This window comes from Trachemys scripta, chromosome 14 (assembly GCF_013100865.1).
Source record: "Trachemys scripta elegans isolate TJP31775 chromosome 14, CAS_Tse_1.0, whole genome shotgun sequence".
Classification (NCBI taxonomy): Eukaryota; Metazoa; Chordata; order Testudines; family Emydidae; genus Trachemys; species Trachemys scripta.
Window position 1 is genome coordinate 32,139,840 of NC_048311.1, and position 18,412 is coordinate 32,158,251.

At 59.5% G+C, this 18,412-nt stretch overlaps 1 protein-coding gene across 2 annotated transcripts in view; it reads left to right on the top strand.

Annotated features, from left to right (window-relative positions):
• The first annotated feature begins 2,770 nt into the window (after nt 1-2,770).
• The window catches only part of KIF19 (kinesin family member 19), a 28,392-nt gene continuing 12,750 nt past the window's right edge, over nt 2,771-18,412 (top strand). For both annotated transcript variants that reach the window (XM_034790391.1, XM_034790393.1), the window contains exons 1-5: nt 2,771-3,256; nt 6,722-6,802; nt 15,394-15,504; nt 16,372-16,459; nt 16,810-16,946. In XM_034790391.1, the coding sequence (XP_034646282.1) occupies nt 3,218-3,256; nt 6,722-6,802; nt 15,394-15,504; nt 16,372-16,459; nt 16,810-16,946 (456 nt within the window). In that variant the 5' untranslated portion in view covers nt 2,771-3,217. The remainder of the gene's footprint in view (nt 3,257-6,721; nt 6,803-15,393; nt 15,505-16,371; nt 16,460-16,809; nt 16,947-18,412) is intronic.

The following is an 18,412-nucleotide window of genomic DNA, read 5'->3' on the forward strand; positions in this document are numbered from 1 at the left end:
GGCTGGGACACTTTTGTGTTTGTGTGTCTGATTTTGTAAGCAAGCAGTTTTGAAGTGAGGTGAAACTTGGCGTCCGCAGGACAAATCCGACTCCTGAACGAGGGACAGGAGTCCGGAAAGGTTGAGAGCCGCTGTGCTAGAGAAGGGCAAGTTGGCGGAGGGGCTCCGTGCTCCAAGCGCCAGGCTAGGGACGGGAGACAAGCAGGGAGATGGCACGTGGCGAGGCCAGAGGAAAGGAGGCTGCGGAGATCGAGAGGTTGCGAGCCTGGCGAGGACAGGGAAGGCCGTATCTCTGCAGAAAGAATCTGCATGAGCTAGCTAGATGGAGACCCTCCCTGCACCAGTTTCTCAGCCACTAGCCCAATCTCCCCAGTGCGGATTCTCCCTCCCCCCTGCTTGCCCTAGCCTGAGGGGAGGGGTCTGGCCCCACAGCTGGGAAAGGAGCCCAGGCTAAGAAAGGAGGGGTGGGGGTCCTCATCCCTCCCCAGCAAAGCTGTGTTCCCCTTGGGAATATGCTCGTTCCCAGCTCTCAGCCGCCCGGGCCTTAGCCAGTGTCATAGGTGGTGCGGTGCAGGGGCGGTGGCAGCCAGGGCTCCTGGGTTCTACACCCAGCTCTGCCTCTCGCTCTCTGTGGCCTTGGACAAGTCATTTCCCCTCCTTGTGCCTCACTTTCTCCTGCTGTAAAGGGGGATGACGCTGAGGCTGCGAGGCCGAATTCCTGCTCCAAGGCCAGGCGCCCTAGAAACCCAACGGCACTCTGGGGCGACTGAGCAGCCAGCAGATTGTGCTGCTGGGATCGCATGCGATGCGGCCAGCTCTGGGGTGAAGCAACCCAACCCAGCAGTCCGAGGGCAGGAAGTGAAGAGTCCTTGTCTGATGGAGGTTGCCGGGGAAGTTAGGATAGTAGCCTGTAATGTCCAGAGAGAGATTTGGACAGGATCCCTCCTTTTGGTAGATGTGCCCGGGGATCTTTGATTCCCTCAAGAGGCCCGGCCTCAATTTTCCGTCACACCCAGACACTGGGTGTATTTGCTGCTTGGGAAACCAACCAAGTGATTTTATGGGAAATAAAACCCTCTGCCCAGAAGCCAGTTCACCTGCTGTCCCGCAAACGCTGGGTGATCTAACCCCGCAGCCCTGCCCGCCTCTGTCTGAGCTTGACACCAGCTGCGCAAACGGCCACTGTTTTCTGCTGAAATAGACACCTTTAACGAAGCTCCCACAGGCCACACGGGTGCCAATCAAACCCCACAGCGCCTCCTACCATCCTGTCCAACTCTGCGGAGGGACAGCCGCTGCCTCCCTCTGTCGGAACATGTCTGTTTCTGTTTATTTCAAAAGAGCCTGGTTTGATTCCAGAGTCTGAAACCCTCTGGTACATCTGGATTCTGGCCGGGCTGTGTTCTTCCAAGCTATTGATTAAATCCTGCTGATGATTTATAGCATCTGTCCATTCTGTTTCTCCACGTTGCACAGACGCTGGCTGGTGCGTCTACACTGGAAGCTGCTTCGTGACTTTTATACCTTTTTTAGCCCAACCCTCTGTCCACCCCTGACAGTCCCCACACATAAACCTTCCCCAGAGGTCTTAACCTAGAAGAACCCCAGCTCGGGGAGCAAGCACAGGTTCAAAGCATGCAAAAGCACGGGTCTCTCTCTTTAAGGTGCATCTACACTGCACCAATCTTACCGCGGCGCATGGAGTGCACACGCTGCACCTTCCCCAGCACAGACATCGATAGCCGGGCAGATGGTGTGTCCCCTGCACGGCCAAGCGGTGCCTCCCCTGTGGACACGGCTGGTTTTAGCAGCGCAGTGTCCCTCTGCCTCCCCGCAGCCGGAGCCGTCACAGGCGAGTAGCTCCCCACCGCAGTGTGGACCCGGCCTGCTGTGCACGCCCCCTACACGCTGCCACCAGCGGTGTGCAGTGCAGACGCGGCCTGGATTGCAGTAAGAATGTAGACACCACACCCAGGCACTTCCCGCACAGCCACCCTTCATGCCCAGCACCACGCGTGACCACTTGCTGCATAGACGCAGTTCACACGCCCAGCTCCCGTGTGGCACAGCTGCAGGGCACACACACACACCCACACCACACCCAGCTCCCCTGTGGCAGAGCTGCAGGGCACTCGCGCGCGCACACACACACACACACCATGCACAGCTGCAGGGCACACACACTCACTCACCACGCCCAGCTCCCCGTGGCACAGCTGCAGGGCACACACACTCACTCACCACGCCCAGCTCCCCATGGCACAGCTGCAGGGCACGTGCACACACCACGCCCAGCTCCCCGTGGCACACCTGCAGGGCGCGCGCACACACACACACCACGCCCAGCTCCCCATGGCACAGCTGCAGGGCACACACACACACACACACTCACCATGCCCAGCTCCCCTGTGGCAGAGCTGCAGGGCGCGCACACACACACACACACACACACACACACCACGCCCAGCTCCCCGTGGCACAGCTGCAGGGCACACACACACACCCACCATGCCCAGCTCCCCTGTGGCAGAGCTGCAGGGCACACACACACACACACACACACACACACACACACCACGCCCAGCTCCCCTGTGGCAGAGCTGCAGGGCACGCACACACACACACACACACCACGCCCAGCTCCCCTGTGGCAGAGCTGCAGGGCACGCACACACACGCACACACACACACACACACACACACACCCTATACTTGCCGCCAGAGGGCGACTGAGCACAGCAGAGCCCAGCCCAGCCGCTTGTGTGCTCTGTGTCACCAGGAGCCGGCTGCGCTGCGGTTGTTGTGTACAGTTTAAAGATCTCCAGGGGACCTGGCGAGATCCCGCAGGCAGCGAAAGCAGCAGGGCAGAGCTGGGCTGGCCCTCCTGAGCACAGCCCAGTCAGCTGGAGAGAGAGGCAGAGCTCCCCGAAGGGAGCAGGAATGCTGCACCCCAGCCCTTCGTGGCTCTGTAGCCTCCAGGGGGGCGGAGAGGACAAAAGGCCCTGAGCCCGTGGATGGGAAAGGGGCAGGCAGGGCTGGCGGTCCCCCCCGCCCCTTTGTCTCTGGGAGGATTAGCCTAAGTCTCAGGTTGTTTAGGAAACAGCTGATGTAAGTGACAGGGCTGTGGAGGGGGAAGTGGCGGTTGCGGGGCCGGAGAGCCATGTCTGTGCCAGCTGCTGGCCCGCCCCTCTAGCCCCTCTGTGCACCTGCCAGGATCATGAAGGAGGTGAAGGAGTCCAGAGACCAGCAACTCACGGTAAGTTCTTCTTTTCTGTCACTTGATTAGCACTCAGGGCGGGGGGGAGTAGGGCTGGCAGGGACTGGCTGCCCACTGTGCCCAGTGATGCCCGGCGGGCACACCAAGGGAACCCGGGGAGAGTGGGGAATTCCCCTCCGCGCTGCCTACCTAGTACATGCTGGTTAATGATGCTCGCGTCCTGTCCGGCAGGGTGAAAAGGGCTGGGTGGCTGGTCAGAACGGGAGGCAAAGCTGGAGTTTGGATGTTGGCCTCAGCGGCTGGGGGTGGGAAGGTGGGCGCTAGTCACTTGTCTTCCCTTGCCCCCTGCTCAGTCCGGAAGTGCCCCTGTAAGTGTCTCTAGCTGCATTTGTATGTAATGAGTGGGCTGCAGCCAGGCCTCTGTCCCCACGCTCGTTCCTGGCTGGGCAGGTTCTCCGGGAACTGTAGTAATCGTACCTTTGTTGATTGAAACGCTACCGCTGCTGTACACAGTGAGCTGGGGAAAGGGTGTGTGCATACCTGGGTAACATCCAGGTTTATAGAGCAGTGCGTCGATTGACGTGTGTGTGTGTGTGTGTATCCCTCTGGAGCTCTTACACACCTGGAATAAAGCCGCACAGTGTGATCAGAGATGCTCGGTGCTACAGACCTCCACTGTGTAAGCGTGGTGGTGGTGTGCACGTATATGCAAAATAATGTGTGTATGTGGCTAATCTAGTTGGTGTGTGCACGGGTGTGTGTGTGTGTGTGTGTGTGCATGCGCACGAGTGTGTGTGTGTACTATACCAATATATATTTGTTTGTGAGTACTTGCTATAGCCTCCTAGGACTGGATTTTGCAGCCTTTGTCCTCCTACAGTTTGCCGTCATGAATTGCAGCAGCATTACACACACACACAAACCAAAGGATGATGCCAGTATTTTTAAAGGAACTGTTTACTGGAGAGCAGTAAAACTGTCTTCTAAAAAATCCCAGCGCCTCTCCAGGTTTCCTGTTTTTCAGAACAGAAGGAGAAAGATACTGCAGAGCAAAGAATGTAAGAGGAACAATAAGAACCCAGAGTGTCCTCAACTTCCTTTGGGGGCGCTTGTGGGATCTGAGGCCAAGCAGTGCACGTTGTAAAGTGTGCACTGGATGCTGTATCGTGTGTGTGTAGGTGCGCATGCCCTAGAGTGTAATCTCCCAAAGTGCATAATGATATGGCTGGACTTTTATCTCCGTGCTCTTATGACCAGCCCCTCTCCGCCTCCCCAGCCCCGTCTTGGTTCATATGTTGTGGGGAGAGGCAGCCTCCATTGTAGGGTTGCGTTGGAGTGTCTCTGTGTAAGCGTGTCAGTGTCAATAACCCACGGGTCCGTTTGCACTGCAGAGTTGTGGTGCTGCCCCCATAGCAGGGCTCAGGTGACGCTCCCCACACAATCCCACATGTGCCGATGTGCGTCAGTGGCTGGAAAGATGCTATTTCTTGATCTGTTCATGCAAGAGATTCTGGTCAGCGCCACGGCCCACCGATCATGCTCACACACTGGTGCTTAATGATGATGATGTTTAAGTGCCCAACTCAGCTTGGACTTCGCTAGGAAGCTAGGCCTGGTGTGGGGGTAACACACAGGTCCGGGGATGCAGTATTTGCTACAAATGAGTAGTGGCCCTAGCTACTCACCAAGCTTCCGCCGCGGGATGGGTTCTGCCAGTTTTACAGCGGGGAGCCTATCGGGTGGTTTGGGATAAGAGATAAGTAGACGTTAGGGACGGAGACTAACTCAGCCAAAGTGCACAGGAGTCTGGGAAATTGGAGTTGCTCGCGCAAGAGAGTTGAAGGTAAGTTGGAAGCAGAGCATTCTGGGAAGGTACAAGTTAGCGAGGCCGGGTCCCAGGGTTGGGTTCCTGGGTTGGGAGTTGTTCACGCGAGGTTTCTAAGGAGTGTTGTTGAGAATCTTGAATGTTTTATTGAAATGCTTTGGTGCTGGCAGTGTGGGAAGGACGCTGATGCAGCTGTTCACCTAGATAAAGTGCAGTGGTGGAGACAGAATGAGGGTAAAGGACAGATTCATATGAATTAGTAGTATCATGGAGTAGAAACGGAGCAGTTTTGCTAAATTGCAAGTGAGCGCCAATTAACATCCAAAGGATCTGGTGAGGCTCTGGGATTATAAGACTGTACTTCACGCTGTTGTCAGGGGACTGACCCCCTTGATAGACTATTTCATTGCTGAGTGGGCGTATAACTGTAGCATTATGTATGTGGAAATAAATACCTGTTTGCTTCATGGATCATTTTTTTAAATAAAGTTTGGTTGGCTCGTTCCTAGTGGTTCTCTATCACCGAAATGTTCTGTGACCGCCCTAGGGGCTCAAACTTGAAAGCTAAGTTGGGTTTTATTGCATCTTTATCTTTAACAATGTAATGTTCATTGGGACCATTTCAACATGAAGGATACAAAAGGTTACAAATCCGGGTGTGTTGCCACTGGGTGATGAAGAGCTTGGCGCTGTGTCCTGGCATACAGACAGCACCTGGCACATTGCGGGCACTTCCAGGGCTCAGACACCCACTAGTACTTGAATTGACCCCCTCCCAAATATAGAGCTTCTCCCCTCCTCAGTGCCCAGGCCTCACCCCCATTAGCACCAGTGATGAGTGGGGGCCCGGAACTGACCCCACTTGGCTTTGGACTTTCTGGGTGGGACTCGGCCTCTTCCCAAGTTCCTGGTCCCTTTATAGGGAACGTGACCATTAGAGAGACTCTCTCCCAGACACGCAGGGGACCCGCTCAACTGTGAAACACACACGGGGTGAATGAGGCGAAGGAGGGAACCGATGCCACAGTGTCTGGGGAGCTGGTCTGGACACGGCTGCCCCGTCTGGTTTGCACAGCTGCACCAGGAATCACTAGCCGTCAGCACCTTAGCTCTCTCAGACCAAACTTTTTTGCACCTTGGGCTGATGGATCAAACAGCTATGGGGAGCTTCGCTAATTGATGGATTTGATAAGCGTTTTGCAGCCCAGCCCTTCCGGCGGCTGGCCAGGCAGTGAAGAGCTCAGGGTTAGAGGGAGGGAAAAGCCCCTCTGTGGACAGACTGGCTGAAGCTGTCCCTTTAAACTCGCGACAGGGCTGGTGTGTGCAGCCGGAGCCGCTGATCTGCTCCCAGCGGTGTTTTCTTTCTTCCAGGAAAAAGCTGCAATTGCTGCATGCGTGGCCATCAGGGAGGGCGCGCCAGGGCCTCTGCGCTGCCTCGCTAGAGAGGCGATGCCTCAGGTGAGGCGTGGGGTGGGGACTGGACATCGCAGCGAAGTCGCTGCGCCAGGTGGGCGGCTCGCACTTAGCCGGCTTCCTAAGTGCTAGGAACTTTCAGAGACTCTCCGTGCCAGGCGGCACCATGGCTCACGTGCAGGTGCCGATTCCCCGTCTCTTCTGCCTTCCCTCCACCGGCTCCGTTCCCCGCCTGCATCTCTCACCCTCTCTTTGCTCTCTTCCAGGTGGCCCTTCGGATCCGGCCGATCAGCATGGTGGAGCTGGAGGAAGGAGCTACTCTCATAGCTCATAAAGTGGATGAACAGGTAGGGCAGGAGCATTCAGGGCAGGTGGGCGAGCGGGGGGCTTGCTGGCACCGTGTGTCGGGGACATCGCCCTGGCAGATCCAAGTTCAAATCCTACCTCAGGTCAGAGTAAGTGGCTGTGATTTTGGTGCATTTCGTCAAAGCCTGCAGTGTCCAGTCTAAAGAGAAATGAACCTAAAAGATGGTGTGGCTGGGGGGCTGCGGGTCAGGATGGAGGGGCATTGGCAGAGCTGGGCTAGCAAGGAGGGGCCTGCAAGCTAAGAATGCGGTGCATTGGCAGAGCAGCGTACGGAGGAAGCTCGCGCTGCCCTTTCCCGCATTAGGTGTGAATGGAGGATACTTGGCAGTGTCTCTCTTGCTAAGGGTTGTGATGGGAGACGGGGATGCAACAAGCAAAATCTCCCAGGAGCTCTTTTTCTCGATGCCCTTTAAAAAGCAGAGAGCAAGGTGTTTTCATGCCGGTCCACTCGGTTTCCTGTGTTGCTAGTTTTGCATTGAATCACCTGCTTCCCAAGGTGCTAGAGAAGTCCAGGTGGAATTGTACCCCCTGGGCCCATGTGCCCACAAAGAGCGCACCTGCTGGGCCCAGCACTCCAGCAGCCCCCCACCCCACAGGGGCCACTGGCTTTAATTAGGGGTCATTCTGGCTTTCCTTTAAAATCCAAACCAGCCAGTAAAACCCCCTCCCAAGAAGAAGCATTTTTAAATGCACCCTGGGGACCCTCCCCCCGACGTGGCAAATTGCCTTGGAGCATTACAATTCCTGCTCCCGGTTGTCAGCCGCAGCCTGTCTCAATTCCTGCGCGTGCTCTCCGCAGCTCGCCGAGCAGGGGCATGGGTGGCAGGGCGGCAGCGTGGATGAGGCACTGGGCTGGGATTCTGGAGATGGGGGCCCGATTCCCCATCTGTGAAAGTGAGGCTGTTATCTTTCCTTGAGCGCACCGTTGTCTGGTTAGTGCGTGAGCTCTTGGGGGCCTGGCCTGTCTCTCACAATGTGTTCATGCCACGCCCAGCACTGCAGGTTGTTGGAGGGGTGGGGTGTATTTCACGCCGCATGGGAATGCAGGATGCAAATGATAAAGGAAAATGTCTCGTGATGGGTTCAGTGAGGAGTCGATCGCTCACCCTGATCAGTCACAATTCAGATCAGCCGCCCGCCCCCAGAAGCTACCGGGCATTGGCAACAGCCGAGCTCCATCCTCTTTGGAACCCCCATTCAGGTAGTTGAAGGCTGCTATCAAATCCCCCCTCATTCTTCTCTTCTGGAGACTAAACAATCCCAGTTCCCTCAGCCTCTCCTCATAAGTCATGGGGAGCCTGAGGCTGTTGTTGTAGGGTTCATCAGAAACACCAGGTTGCCCCTGCTGGTCTGTTGTCGTAGGTGGCGCGTGAGCCCCAGGCCTGCCCGCGCTGGTTTGTTAATGGAGGGTTGCTCATGGCACTGAAGCTGCTCTTTAGTGTAAGAAACCCTTGGAACAAACTCCCCGGATCTGGCCCTTGGCTGAGGGTCTGGGCCTATCAACCTTTCCCATCTCCCCTGGCGCTGTCTGACCCTTCGGCTTCCCCTTGCGCCGTTCCATTATCGACCCAGCTCTAAGCACTGGGGCCGGGTCACCGCACGCCAGCCCCAGTGCGGCCTCATATCAGGAGGAAATTAAGCTGCGTTTATTAGCAGGATATTTTTCCTCCCCTTGAGCAATTACGGGAAGAGCAGGCGGCCGTGAGCTCCGCGCTGACTCTGCCATCTGTGTTTACCTGGGCTGAGCGCGGCGTTAGGGGACTCTCCAGGCAGATGGTAACTGGCTGGGCTGGAAGCAGAGCTGCGGCTGGGCCCAGGGCTGACCAGGTGGGGAGCTGGGCAGACCAGGCCCCCTTTGAGGTGCCGCCGGATTGCGGGGGGGGCTGTCTGTCAGAGCCAGCAGGGGACAACGGACGTTCTGTTTCACAAAGGATTTGGGGATTTCGACGTCTGCCTTCGCTCTGTAACGGAGCAAAACCCCCCAAATCCCCAAAGCCTCAGTGAAAGGAAATTCCTCTGGGGGCAATTGAAAATTTTGGGTTTGTCAAAATAGCAGCGTTTTAAATTAATCTCCTAGGACTGACCTTGAAAGGTCATCGAGTCCAGCCCCCTGCCTTCACTAGCAGGACCAAGTACTGATTTTGCCCCAGATCCCTAAGTGGCCCCCTCAAGGATTGAACTCACAACCCTGGGTTTAGCAGGCCAATGCTCAAACCACTGAGCTATCCTCTGCCCCCCATCCCCTATCCTCTGTTTGGCTTTTGGCGTTGTTTCAAAAGCGCACCGTTGGATTCCCTTTTGTAACCCGTTTCTGAAGGAAAAGGTCTTTGCAGCGTGAAATGCTTTGTTCCAAAAAGTCTGCAATGGGACATTTCCGAACTCTCGAGGGAGGGCCTGGCTGATGCCTGGACCATGGGGACAGGGAAGGGGCGGTTACACAGCTTGCGGGGTAGGTTGGCAGGTTCCAGACCAGCAGGTTTTAGAGGTAATGCCCCATGGAGATGCAGGGGCCGTCCCCACTCTAAGCGACTGCCTCAGGCTCCCCATGTTTTCACAAGGGCTAGACACTTCCTGTGCCCTGCTGTAATCACGAGGCTCTGGCAGCCGGCGCCCTCGGCCTTACCCAGGCCCTGGGTGTCAGGTAAGAATCAGGCAGATGGCGGGTGCCTTGGGGCTGTGCTGGGAGGAACGTGTTCCCTGTCACGTTCTCATGCCATCCCCAGGCCCATCTTTCCCTCTAGGATTCCTGCCTTTCTTTCCCCTTCCTTCGTTCCCTTCTTCGCAGCAACGGGAGGTAGGCACGTCCCCAAGGCCTCTCCTCCTCCAGCTCCCAGGGCAAGGCAGGATGGCTCCCTATTGCACAAGCACTCCGGCTCTCACGTGTGGTCTCCTCTGCACAGTCTGTTCACACACGCACGGCGCACCAGGCAGGACAAGGGTGGGGTCTGTCTTAGACAGCCCCAGAGCTGACCGGCAAATTGTCCAGCCCCTAGCAGGGGCTGCTGCAAGTGAGAACAGAGGTGACCTGACATGTTAGGGCCCTACGTCCGTCCCGGGGTGTTGTGGGGGGAGCCCAGGCCTGGGATAGGAGGGGGCTGCGACGGGTCTGGGATCGAGGTGCCAGCACAACCAAGTTCACTAGCCAGGAGGAAAAAGTGCCCCCCACTGACCTCCAAGGAGTGCCCGCCCCTGCTTCGCCGGGATGCCAAATCCACAGCCTCCCCTTCTGGGCCTCTTTGGCTGATTTTCTTCCCCTGGTAAAACCGAGAACAAAGTCCAGGCCATGGGAAGCAGCCATCCTATGCCCGTGGCTCTGCCCGCGCCGTGTGGGGGATGAGGGTGAGGGGTGTTGGCTTCTCTGGGTTGCCTTGGCTAGCATGTGCATCCTCCCCCGGGTGCACAGGGGCCGGTGTGGGCCCCGCTCCGGCCAGGGGACAATGCTATCTCAGACGTGCACTGGCATGGTTTATCGGAGCACCTAGTCGCCGTGGCAACGACTGTGCGCAGGCCGGGGGACGGGGGGGTCAACGCTGGCTCCAAGCAATGGAACTTCTGGAGACAAACCCAGCTGCCACGTCAGGATCTGGGGCGGGGGGAGGGCGGAACAGGGATGCCGGGGCCTGGACAGGATCTCTCCTGATCCCAGCACCTGGCTATGGGGGGCTTCCTTGCAGCCTGTCTGATCCTGCCCCTGCCGTCCCCATGGTGTCAGGGATCTGTCCTGCCCAGCTCTGCCCTTGCTAGTTCCTGCTTGAACCCATTCTGTTGGGGAGCCAGCGTGCGGGGCCCTGTCGCTGCCCTGTGCTGGAGGGCAGGGGGGCGGGTAGCAGGACTTCTTTCTCCTCTTTGTATTTATAATACAAACGTGGATTTTAATAACAACAACCAGTGCCCGCCACCCTGGGAGACCCTACAATAACAAACCAGCGGGTGTAGCCCTGCCCTTAGGGGAGACCCTACAATAACAAACCAGCATGTGTAGCCCTGCCTTTAGGGGAGACCCTACAATACCAAACCAGTGTGTGTAGCTCTGCCCTTATGGGAGACTCTACAATACCAAAGCAGAGCGGGACACTATAGGAGCCCTAGAAGTCCTTGCGATAGAAGAAATGCCAGGGGGTGGGGCGGGGGGAGTGATGTTAACCCCTGTCTGGTGACCTGGCACCCCAGTAAGTGGCTCTGGGGCAGGGGGATGCCCACAGCCCGGTGGGGGGGGGCAGTCTGTTTCTCACCTAGGAGATGCTGGCCAGGCTGGAAGTAGGGCAGGTGGGGTGGAGTGACGCTCCCCCGCTCCCCCCGGGGTAGGGTTACACACACAGACACCAGCCTGCCAGCCCGGCACTCGGGAAAGGTCAAAATCTGCATTGAAATGGGAGACGGGGAGAAGGCAGTGGGAGGCGGGGGAAGGGGGCAGTGCTGCGCTGGCTGTGTGCCCCCCCCCCCGTATCCTCGTTGGGGGGAAGGGGCTGGAGGAAGTGTCCGTGGAGGGGCCAAGGACTGGTGGGGAGGGAGCATCTATGGGTCGGGTGGTCTGGTGGATCCAGCCCTTCCCTCCCTGGTGTAGCATGGCCAAGGGGGAGAGTCGGGGAGAGCACCCCCGGCCAGCGTGAACAGCTCCCCACCCCGACTCCCTGGTGGGGGCAGCGAGAGTGCCCCCCGCTGTGTTGCTGCCAGAGTGTGTGGGGAGTGCTCCCTGCTTGTCCCCCCTGTGGAGGGCACCTTGCTGGCGCTGCCCGGGGCGGCCTGCGCGGCACAGAGCCGCTTTTGTGTGTCGCTGGCCCGCAGAGGACTGCGATCAAAGCCCGGATCGGCGCAGGGGAGGACAGTTGGATTCTCTTGGCACCGTGCACAAAGCGCTCGTTAAGGGACGGTCCTGGCCCCGGGAACAATGCCCCGATTCAGGAGGCACAACGGGAGAGCAGCCCGTCCCTCCTGTGCCGCTGTCCCGGCAGTACTGGCTCGCCCAGGCCTGGCAGCCAGCACAGGGCGAACGTCCTCACCGCAGCCCGTCCACTGCCCGCTCTGCCCTGTCCCTCAGCCTCCTGCATTTCCCACCGCTGTCCCCGCAGGGGTCAGTCTGGAGGGGACGGCACCTCAGCGGGGGTCAGGCGGGGCAGCTCCGTCGGCCTGCTGGAGACCCTGGCTGATGCCAGCTGGAAATCTGGCCTGAAGCATTTTAGCCCCCACAACCTCAGGCACATGTACTGTCTCCCGCCAGCTTGTGAGCTTGACGGGCCATCCCCCACACCTCAGAGGGGGATGTACTCGCAAGACCCCTGTAGCTTCTGCTGCCATCTCTTGGTTGCCTTGACAACAGTCTTAGCATGGATACAGCAAGCCCTTTGTAAGAATGAGCCGGGGCTCGTTAGTGCCTGGGACTCGCTGTATGTATGCGCTTACTTTATGTGCAGAAGGTTGTTAACCTCTGGAACTTGCTGCAGCAGGATATGCTGGAAGCTGAGGGAGGCTTTAGTGGCTAGAGCACCGAACTGAGTTCTAATCCCATTTTGACCACCCGCCCACTGGGTGACCCTGGGCACGTCATTGCATCTCTTTGTGCCTCAGATTCCATCTGTAAAATGGCCTGAAATATCAGCCTCCTTTGTAAGGTGCATTGAGATCAACTGATGGCAAGCGCCGGAGAAGAGCTAGGGGTTGTACATTTCTGTGACTAGCCCTGGCATATGCCAGGATGCTGGTGAGCATGCTAGTGACAGCTTGAGGGCACCATCAGATCAGCTGCTGGGGTTCCAGGGCCGTCCCCTGTGCAGCACTGCAGAGCTGGGGGTGTTTTCTGGGGGCTTACGGCTTCCTCTGAAACATCCTGCCCCAACACTGGGGAGCTCTGCCGTCTGCCTGGGATGGCGACGGGGTGGGATGCCAGGCTGGTGGTCCCTTGGCCAGGCCCCTTCCCTGCTGCGCTCATGTGCCTCGCCTGGCCGGGCTGCTGATCAGATTACACTGAGCCCCGGCCAAGAGGCTCTGAGGACGGTTTTGTTCTCTCCTTCTCTGAAACCCAACCCGAGCCTCATTCCCACCCGTTCAAAGAGGAACCTGATGCCAGGCGGCAGCACTCGAGGGTGCGGCTGCATTTCCAGGGGAACCGCCCCCGGAGCTGGACCTGGGGCGATAGCCACTGGACTCGCCTGGACCCTTGGCCTCCAGCTTTTCCCAGCTGCCACTGGTGTGGTGCATGCAAGTGGAGTGGATCCCTGGACCTAGAGCCATCAGGGATCCCTGGATCCCCCCATTCCATCCCCCTGCATTTCCTCCTTATTTCAGTGCTCTGGGCAATCTGCCTCGCTGGGCTCCCCACAACGGACCCAGGCACTAGGGTGACCAGATGTCCCGATTTTATAGGGACAGTCCCGATTTTGGGGTATTTTTCTTATATAGGTTCCTATTACCCCCCCACCCCATCCTGATTTTTCACACTTGCTGTCTGGTCACCCTACCAGGCACAGCCAGGCCCCCTAAGCCACCCACTCCAGAGCCAGCCTCCGCCTTCCTGAAGAACAGCTTATCTCCTCCCGTGGGGCCTCAGCAAACAGCCAGGTGCCTTGTGAATGGGGAGGGATGTCCCAGCAGCGAGTATGGGCCTGTCCTCTCCGCGCAGCCCTGGGCCGCGCCCGCGAGCAGGAGCCGGGGGCAGCAGAGCTCACAGGAGGACAAAGGAGGATAAATGTTTCCCTGGCGGGGGCTGGGTGGGTGAGGAACGCTGGGTAACGCACAGAGCCTGCAGCCCCTGGCACTCGCCTCTGGATTCTGTGTGGCTCGTGCTGGACCAGGGAGCCCCGCTCTGCCCCTTGCTGTTGCCCCTCAGTCCTGACCTTGCACCCTCCGGCCCCAGCACTGCTGGGGACCCGCAGCCCCCCGCAATCCCCGCCCTTGTTCTCCTCTGCATGCTGCCATCTGGAAAGCGGAGCTGCTGCTCCAGGGCCCTGACTCGGTTCCACCACCCAGCTGTAGCAGTGTCTCCCCGGCCGACACCTGAGACCCAGATAATCTTTAAATAAAGGCCACTCCGGCAAACCTGATCTCCTAGCTCCCCTGAGAGAGCAGCAGTGACGTTAACCTGCAGGCCCAGTTCCCGGGTGACCCCCATTCGGGAGCAGGGAGGTCTCTGGCTAGCGTTCCCTGGGGAGCGCAGAGACCGTCTCCTTCTGGATCTACCTTCTCCATTTGTCCCTGCTGGGAGGAGAGGCCAAAGCAGAGGTCGGTCCCTGCTAGACAACCCGTACCCCGTACACGCCTGCAGAGATCTCCCCGGAGTGCAGCTGAGCTCCAGGTTAGCGCCGTCTAATTGCCAGCCGAGCCCCCAGGGGCCAGCCCGTCTCACATCTCTGAATCAGGTCAGTTATTAAAAGGCTGCAAACCCTGAGCCCCCAGGGGAGGGTAGCAGCAAACAGAGACTGAGAGAGGGAAGGGCAGGAGCCATGCCAGGGCAGGGGCAAGACGGAGACAGGAGCTGTACCAGGGTGAGGGGCACCATGGAGCTGGGAGTTGTGCTAAGGTGGGGTGGGGTGGGGTGGGGAGGGGCGATGGAGCCGTGAGCCATGCCGGGGTGGGAGGTCTGATGGAGCCATGCCAGGGCAGGAGGCATGCTGGAGCTGGGAACCATGCCAGGGCGGGGGGCATGGCGGAGCTGGGAGCTGAACCAGGGCAGGGGGTGATGGAGCCATGCCAGGGCGGGGGGCATGACCGAGCCGGGAACCCAGCCATCTCGGAGGGCGTGATGGAGCCGGCTGTCACGTGGCGCTCCCCTGATGTCAGCAGTGAAACTGGCTGGGAACGGTCAGCGGAACAGATCCCCCTCGGAAAACACCTTTTTGACTAAACCAGTTTCTTTTTTCAAACTCGTGTCTGTTTTGACAAAAAATTCATTTTGGAAACCGTGGGGGGAGAAGCGTTGAGCAAAGCGACAGTCCTGCTTTGCCAGGGTTTGTTTTCAAACGGACGTTTCATTTGGAAAGGGACTGTGTGTTTTATATATATAAACCAAATGTAACATTAAAACATGGCCAAACCATTTGGACTGACCCCAGATTGGGGCAGCACCACTTCCCAGGCCACGTAGCTGCGAGCTGGCACCAAGTGCCTGCGCCCCCAGCTGGCCCCTCCCCCTGGCGTGCGGCCTCGGGGTGTCTCACCCTGTTGGGGAGTCTCTTGGGTCAGGGACTCTCCAGGAGGTGCAATCCCGGAGTCACAAGGAGCTGCTTACCCGTCGCAGAGCGGAATGGCCCCCTGCCCCCAGCCGGCCCCCCTGGGAGATGGTCTCTGCCCAGCCTGGTCAGTGGGGCAAGCCAGGGGCTGTCCCAGAGACCCAGAGGAGGTTCATTTCGCTGCCATCCTGTTGTAGAAGGTGCATGACAGCCCAGCGCATGCCGCAGCCCAGGTGCCAGCCTCTCACCATCCCTCATCCCCCCGACTGCTGCACCGGGACACGCGGCTTCCCAAGGAGAGTGCGGGTCGCAGCGTGTGGGGCAGGCAGGCCTGATTCCAGAGATGCCCAGGAAAGGAGGCTGGCACGTGGCCACTCCCCGCTGACCCCTGGCACCCGGTGTCCCGGCAGGTGGTGGTGCTCATGGACCCCATGGAGGACCCCGAGGACATCCTGCGAGCCAACCGCTCCCGCGAGAAATCCTACGTCTTCGACGTGGCCTTCGACTTCACGGCAACTCAGGTGAGGAGCTGGGCCCTGGGAATCCTGCCGGGCTCCAAACCCTTCGTATGGGCCGCCCAGCCCCGAGTCTGCAGGATTAGGGGGGCCCTCAGTGGGGGGCCTTGCTATCCCAGCATCCTCTGCCCCCGCCCTGCCCCCTCCCCATCTGTGCGACACAGCGGCCGGGCAGCGGGGCTGGGCCAGGCTGGGCCAGGCCCTGGGTCTGGTTTCAGCAGCTCCATTTCATGTTAATTTCCACACTATGCTGACACCGGAGAGGCTGCCCCCATCAAATGCCCCCCCGCTCCCTTCTGACAGTCAAGACAAGGGGGGGCAGGGAGAGCGTGGGGGGGGGTACCGTGCATCCCCCCTCCTCCAGTGCCCAGAGACCAGCCCTTCAGCAGGTTTCTGAGCCCCTCGTTGGCCCGGGGTGGCGGGGAAGGGGATTGGAACTCATCTAGTGGATGGAATCAGAGCTGCCCAGCTGTGTGTCAGCAGCCCTATACTACCCCCCACCGTTAGTGGCGATTCTCCTGCACCTTGGGTGGCAGGAGCCAAGGCATGGGGCACAGGAGGGTCTGAGCTCTGTCTCTGCGCACTGGGTCTGTCCCAGCACACCGGGGGTGGCTGCATGCGGGTGGGTGAGTAGAGCAGGGGAAAGGTCAGTAAAAGCGGCTGGGGAGGGGCCTGGGACCCGGGGGGAGGCTGGATGGTACACGCGCACCCACATTTTCAGTTGAGGGCGGTTGGTCCAAGGTAATTGCCTTGGTGTTGTGGAGGGGGGAGGTGACAGGACACGGGGGAGGGCAGGGGGGTGTATCCTGACATGTCTGTCTGCGCCGCCTCCCTGCCCGGGGCCTGTCACACTCCCGCGCTCTCTGGCTGCAGGAGATGGTCTATCGCGCCACCACCAAGGGCCTGATCGAAGGCGTCATCTCCGGGTACAACGCCACCGTCTTCGCCTACGGCCCCACCGGTAAGGGCTGCGCGGCACTGGGAACGCTCGCCCGCAGGGGCCGAGGCAGGGAGCCGAATGGGCCAGTCGCCATCCGCTCCTCTGGCCAGGATGGCGGCGTTTCAGCCTCGCCACCGGGGTGGCGGGAGGGCAGGGTCTGGGAGGGACCCAGGGCCTGCGGGCCCCCAGCCCTGGCACTGCTAAGGAGTCGGCTCAGAGCCACAAAGGGGAGGGGGCAGCATGAAGCAGGTGTCCACAGGGGATGCCTGCGAGCCACGGGTGGCTGGGTCCCCTCCCTGCCCGGCACGGACCCGCGGAGTTCCCTGCCCCGCAGAGAGCCCAGACTGCCTTCCTGCCACCCCCCCCCCCAGGCTGTGGGAAGACATACACCATGCTGGGCACAGACCACGAGCCCGGCATCTACGCACGCACCCTCCACGACCTGTTCAGAGCCATTGAGGAGACCAGCGACGACATGGAGTACGAGGTGTCCATGTCCTACCTCGAGGTAAGGCCCGAGTGTGTAAGGACAGGCAGGTTGTGTGTGTATGGTGTGTGGTGCTCATACAGGGTGTGTTGTATAGTGTGTTTGTGTATGGACAGGCGGGTTGTGTGCGTATGGCGCTCATACAGGTTGTCTGTATAGTGTGTGTCTATATGGACAGGAGGGTTGTGTGTGTATGGTGTGTGGTGCTCATACAGGGTGTGTTGTATACTGTGTTTGTGTATGGACAGGTGGGTTGTGTGTGTATGGTGTGTGTGGTGCTCATACAGGTTGTGTCTGTATATTGTGTGTGTGTGTGGTGCTCATACAGGGTGTATTGTGTAGTGTGTGTGTGTGTGGACAGGCGGGTTGTGTGTGTGGTGCTCATACAGGGTGTAGTGTGTAGTGTGTGCGTGTGTGTGGACAGGCGGGTTGTGTGTGTGGTGCTCATACACAGGTCTGCATAGTGTGTGTGCACGCGTGCGTACAGACAGGCGGGTGGGGTGTGTAATGTGCATTCGTGTGTATGATCTGGGAGGTGCCAGGGACTGCGGGGACTTGGCTTCCCCTTCCCCCAACTCACGCGGAGCCCCCGGGGTTGCCCCGCCTCCCCTGCCCATCTCAGTCGCCCGGCTTTGTGGTCCAGCGAGCACCCGCTCGGTGCCTAGCGGGCAGATAATCGCCATGGTAACGCGCGGGGACTCCGCCGCCAGCTCGCTGCCTGCACGGGCTAGTACAATATTGACACACGCAGCCAGGCTGCCGGGGAGGAACCACCCACAAAGACTCCCTGGGAGCCAGGCAACCGGGCCGGGGTGGCCGAGAGGATAAATATCCAGGAGCGGGGCCTGGGCAGGGACCGGGGGCGCGCCCAGCTCCCTCGTGCAGCCAGGACCCAGCCCAGTCCTGCCGCCGGCCTGGTCCAGAGGGGCAGGGCTGAGGGCAGCGTGCCAGCTCCTGGAGCCTCATGCCAGGGCTGCTACGGGGCAGGGTGGGGAGCAGACGCTGGGCCTGGGGGAGCTCACAGGTGCCAAGGAGCAGAGGACGCTCATGTTCCTTCTCTGAGCGATTCATCCCTAGTAGTGTGGGGGGTTGGGAGCCAGGCCCAGGCCTGGGGCCCTGGAGCCTCTAAGCCATCAGCCAGCGGTGCCCAGCGTGCCTGGGTGCAGACGCTGGCGGGCACGGGCGCTCACACGCAGCACTCACCAGCTGCTATCAGTGTCCTGGCCCTTCCCTGCATATCAGCTGCATTTCCCGGCTGCCGTCTGGCGCTCTGCCTGGCCCCCCAAAGGAGGGGGTGCCCTCAGCTTGGGGGAAGGGGAGGCCCCTCCTCGGCATGTCCCACGCTGGCCCCATTGTAGGCCTCAGCGTGGCAGGGCTTGATCCCAAGAACCAGGCAACCAGGGCTGATGGGGAGTGAAGGCAGGCTGACTGTGGAGGGTGCATTGGGTTCCCTGGTGATCTGCTGCAGCCCGGATGGGTGGGGTGGG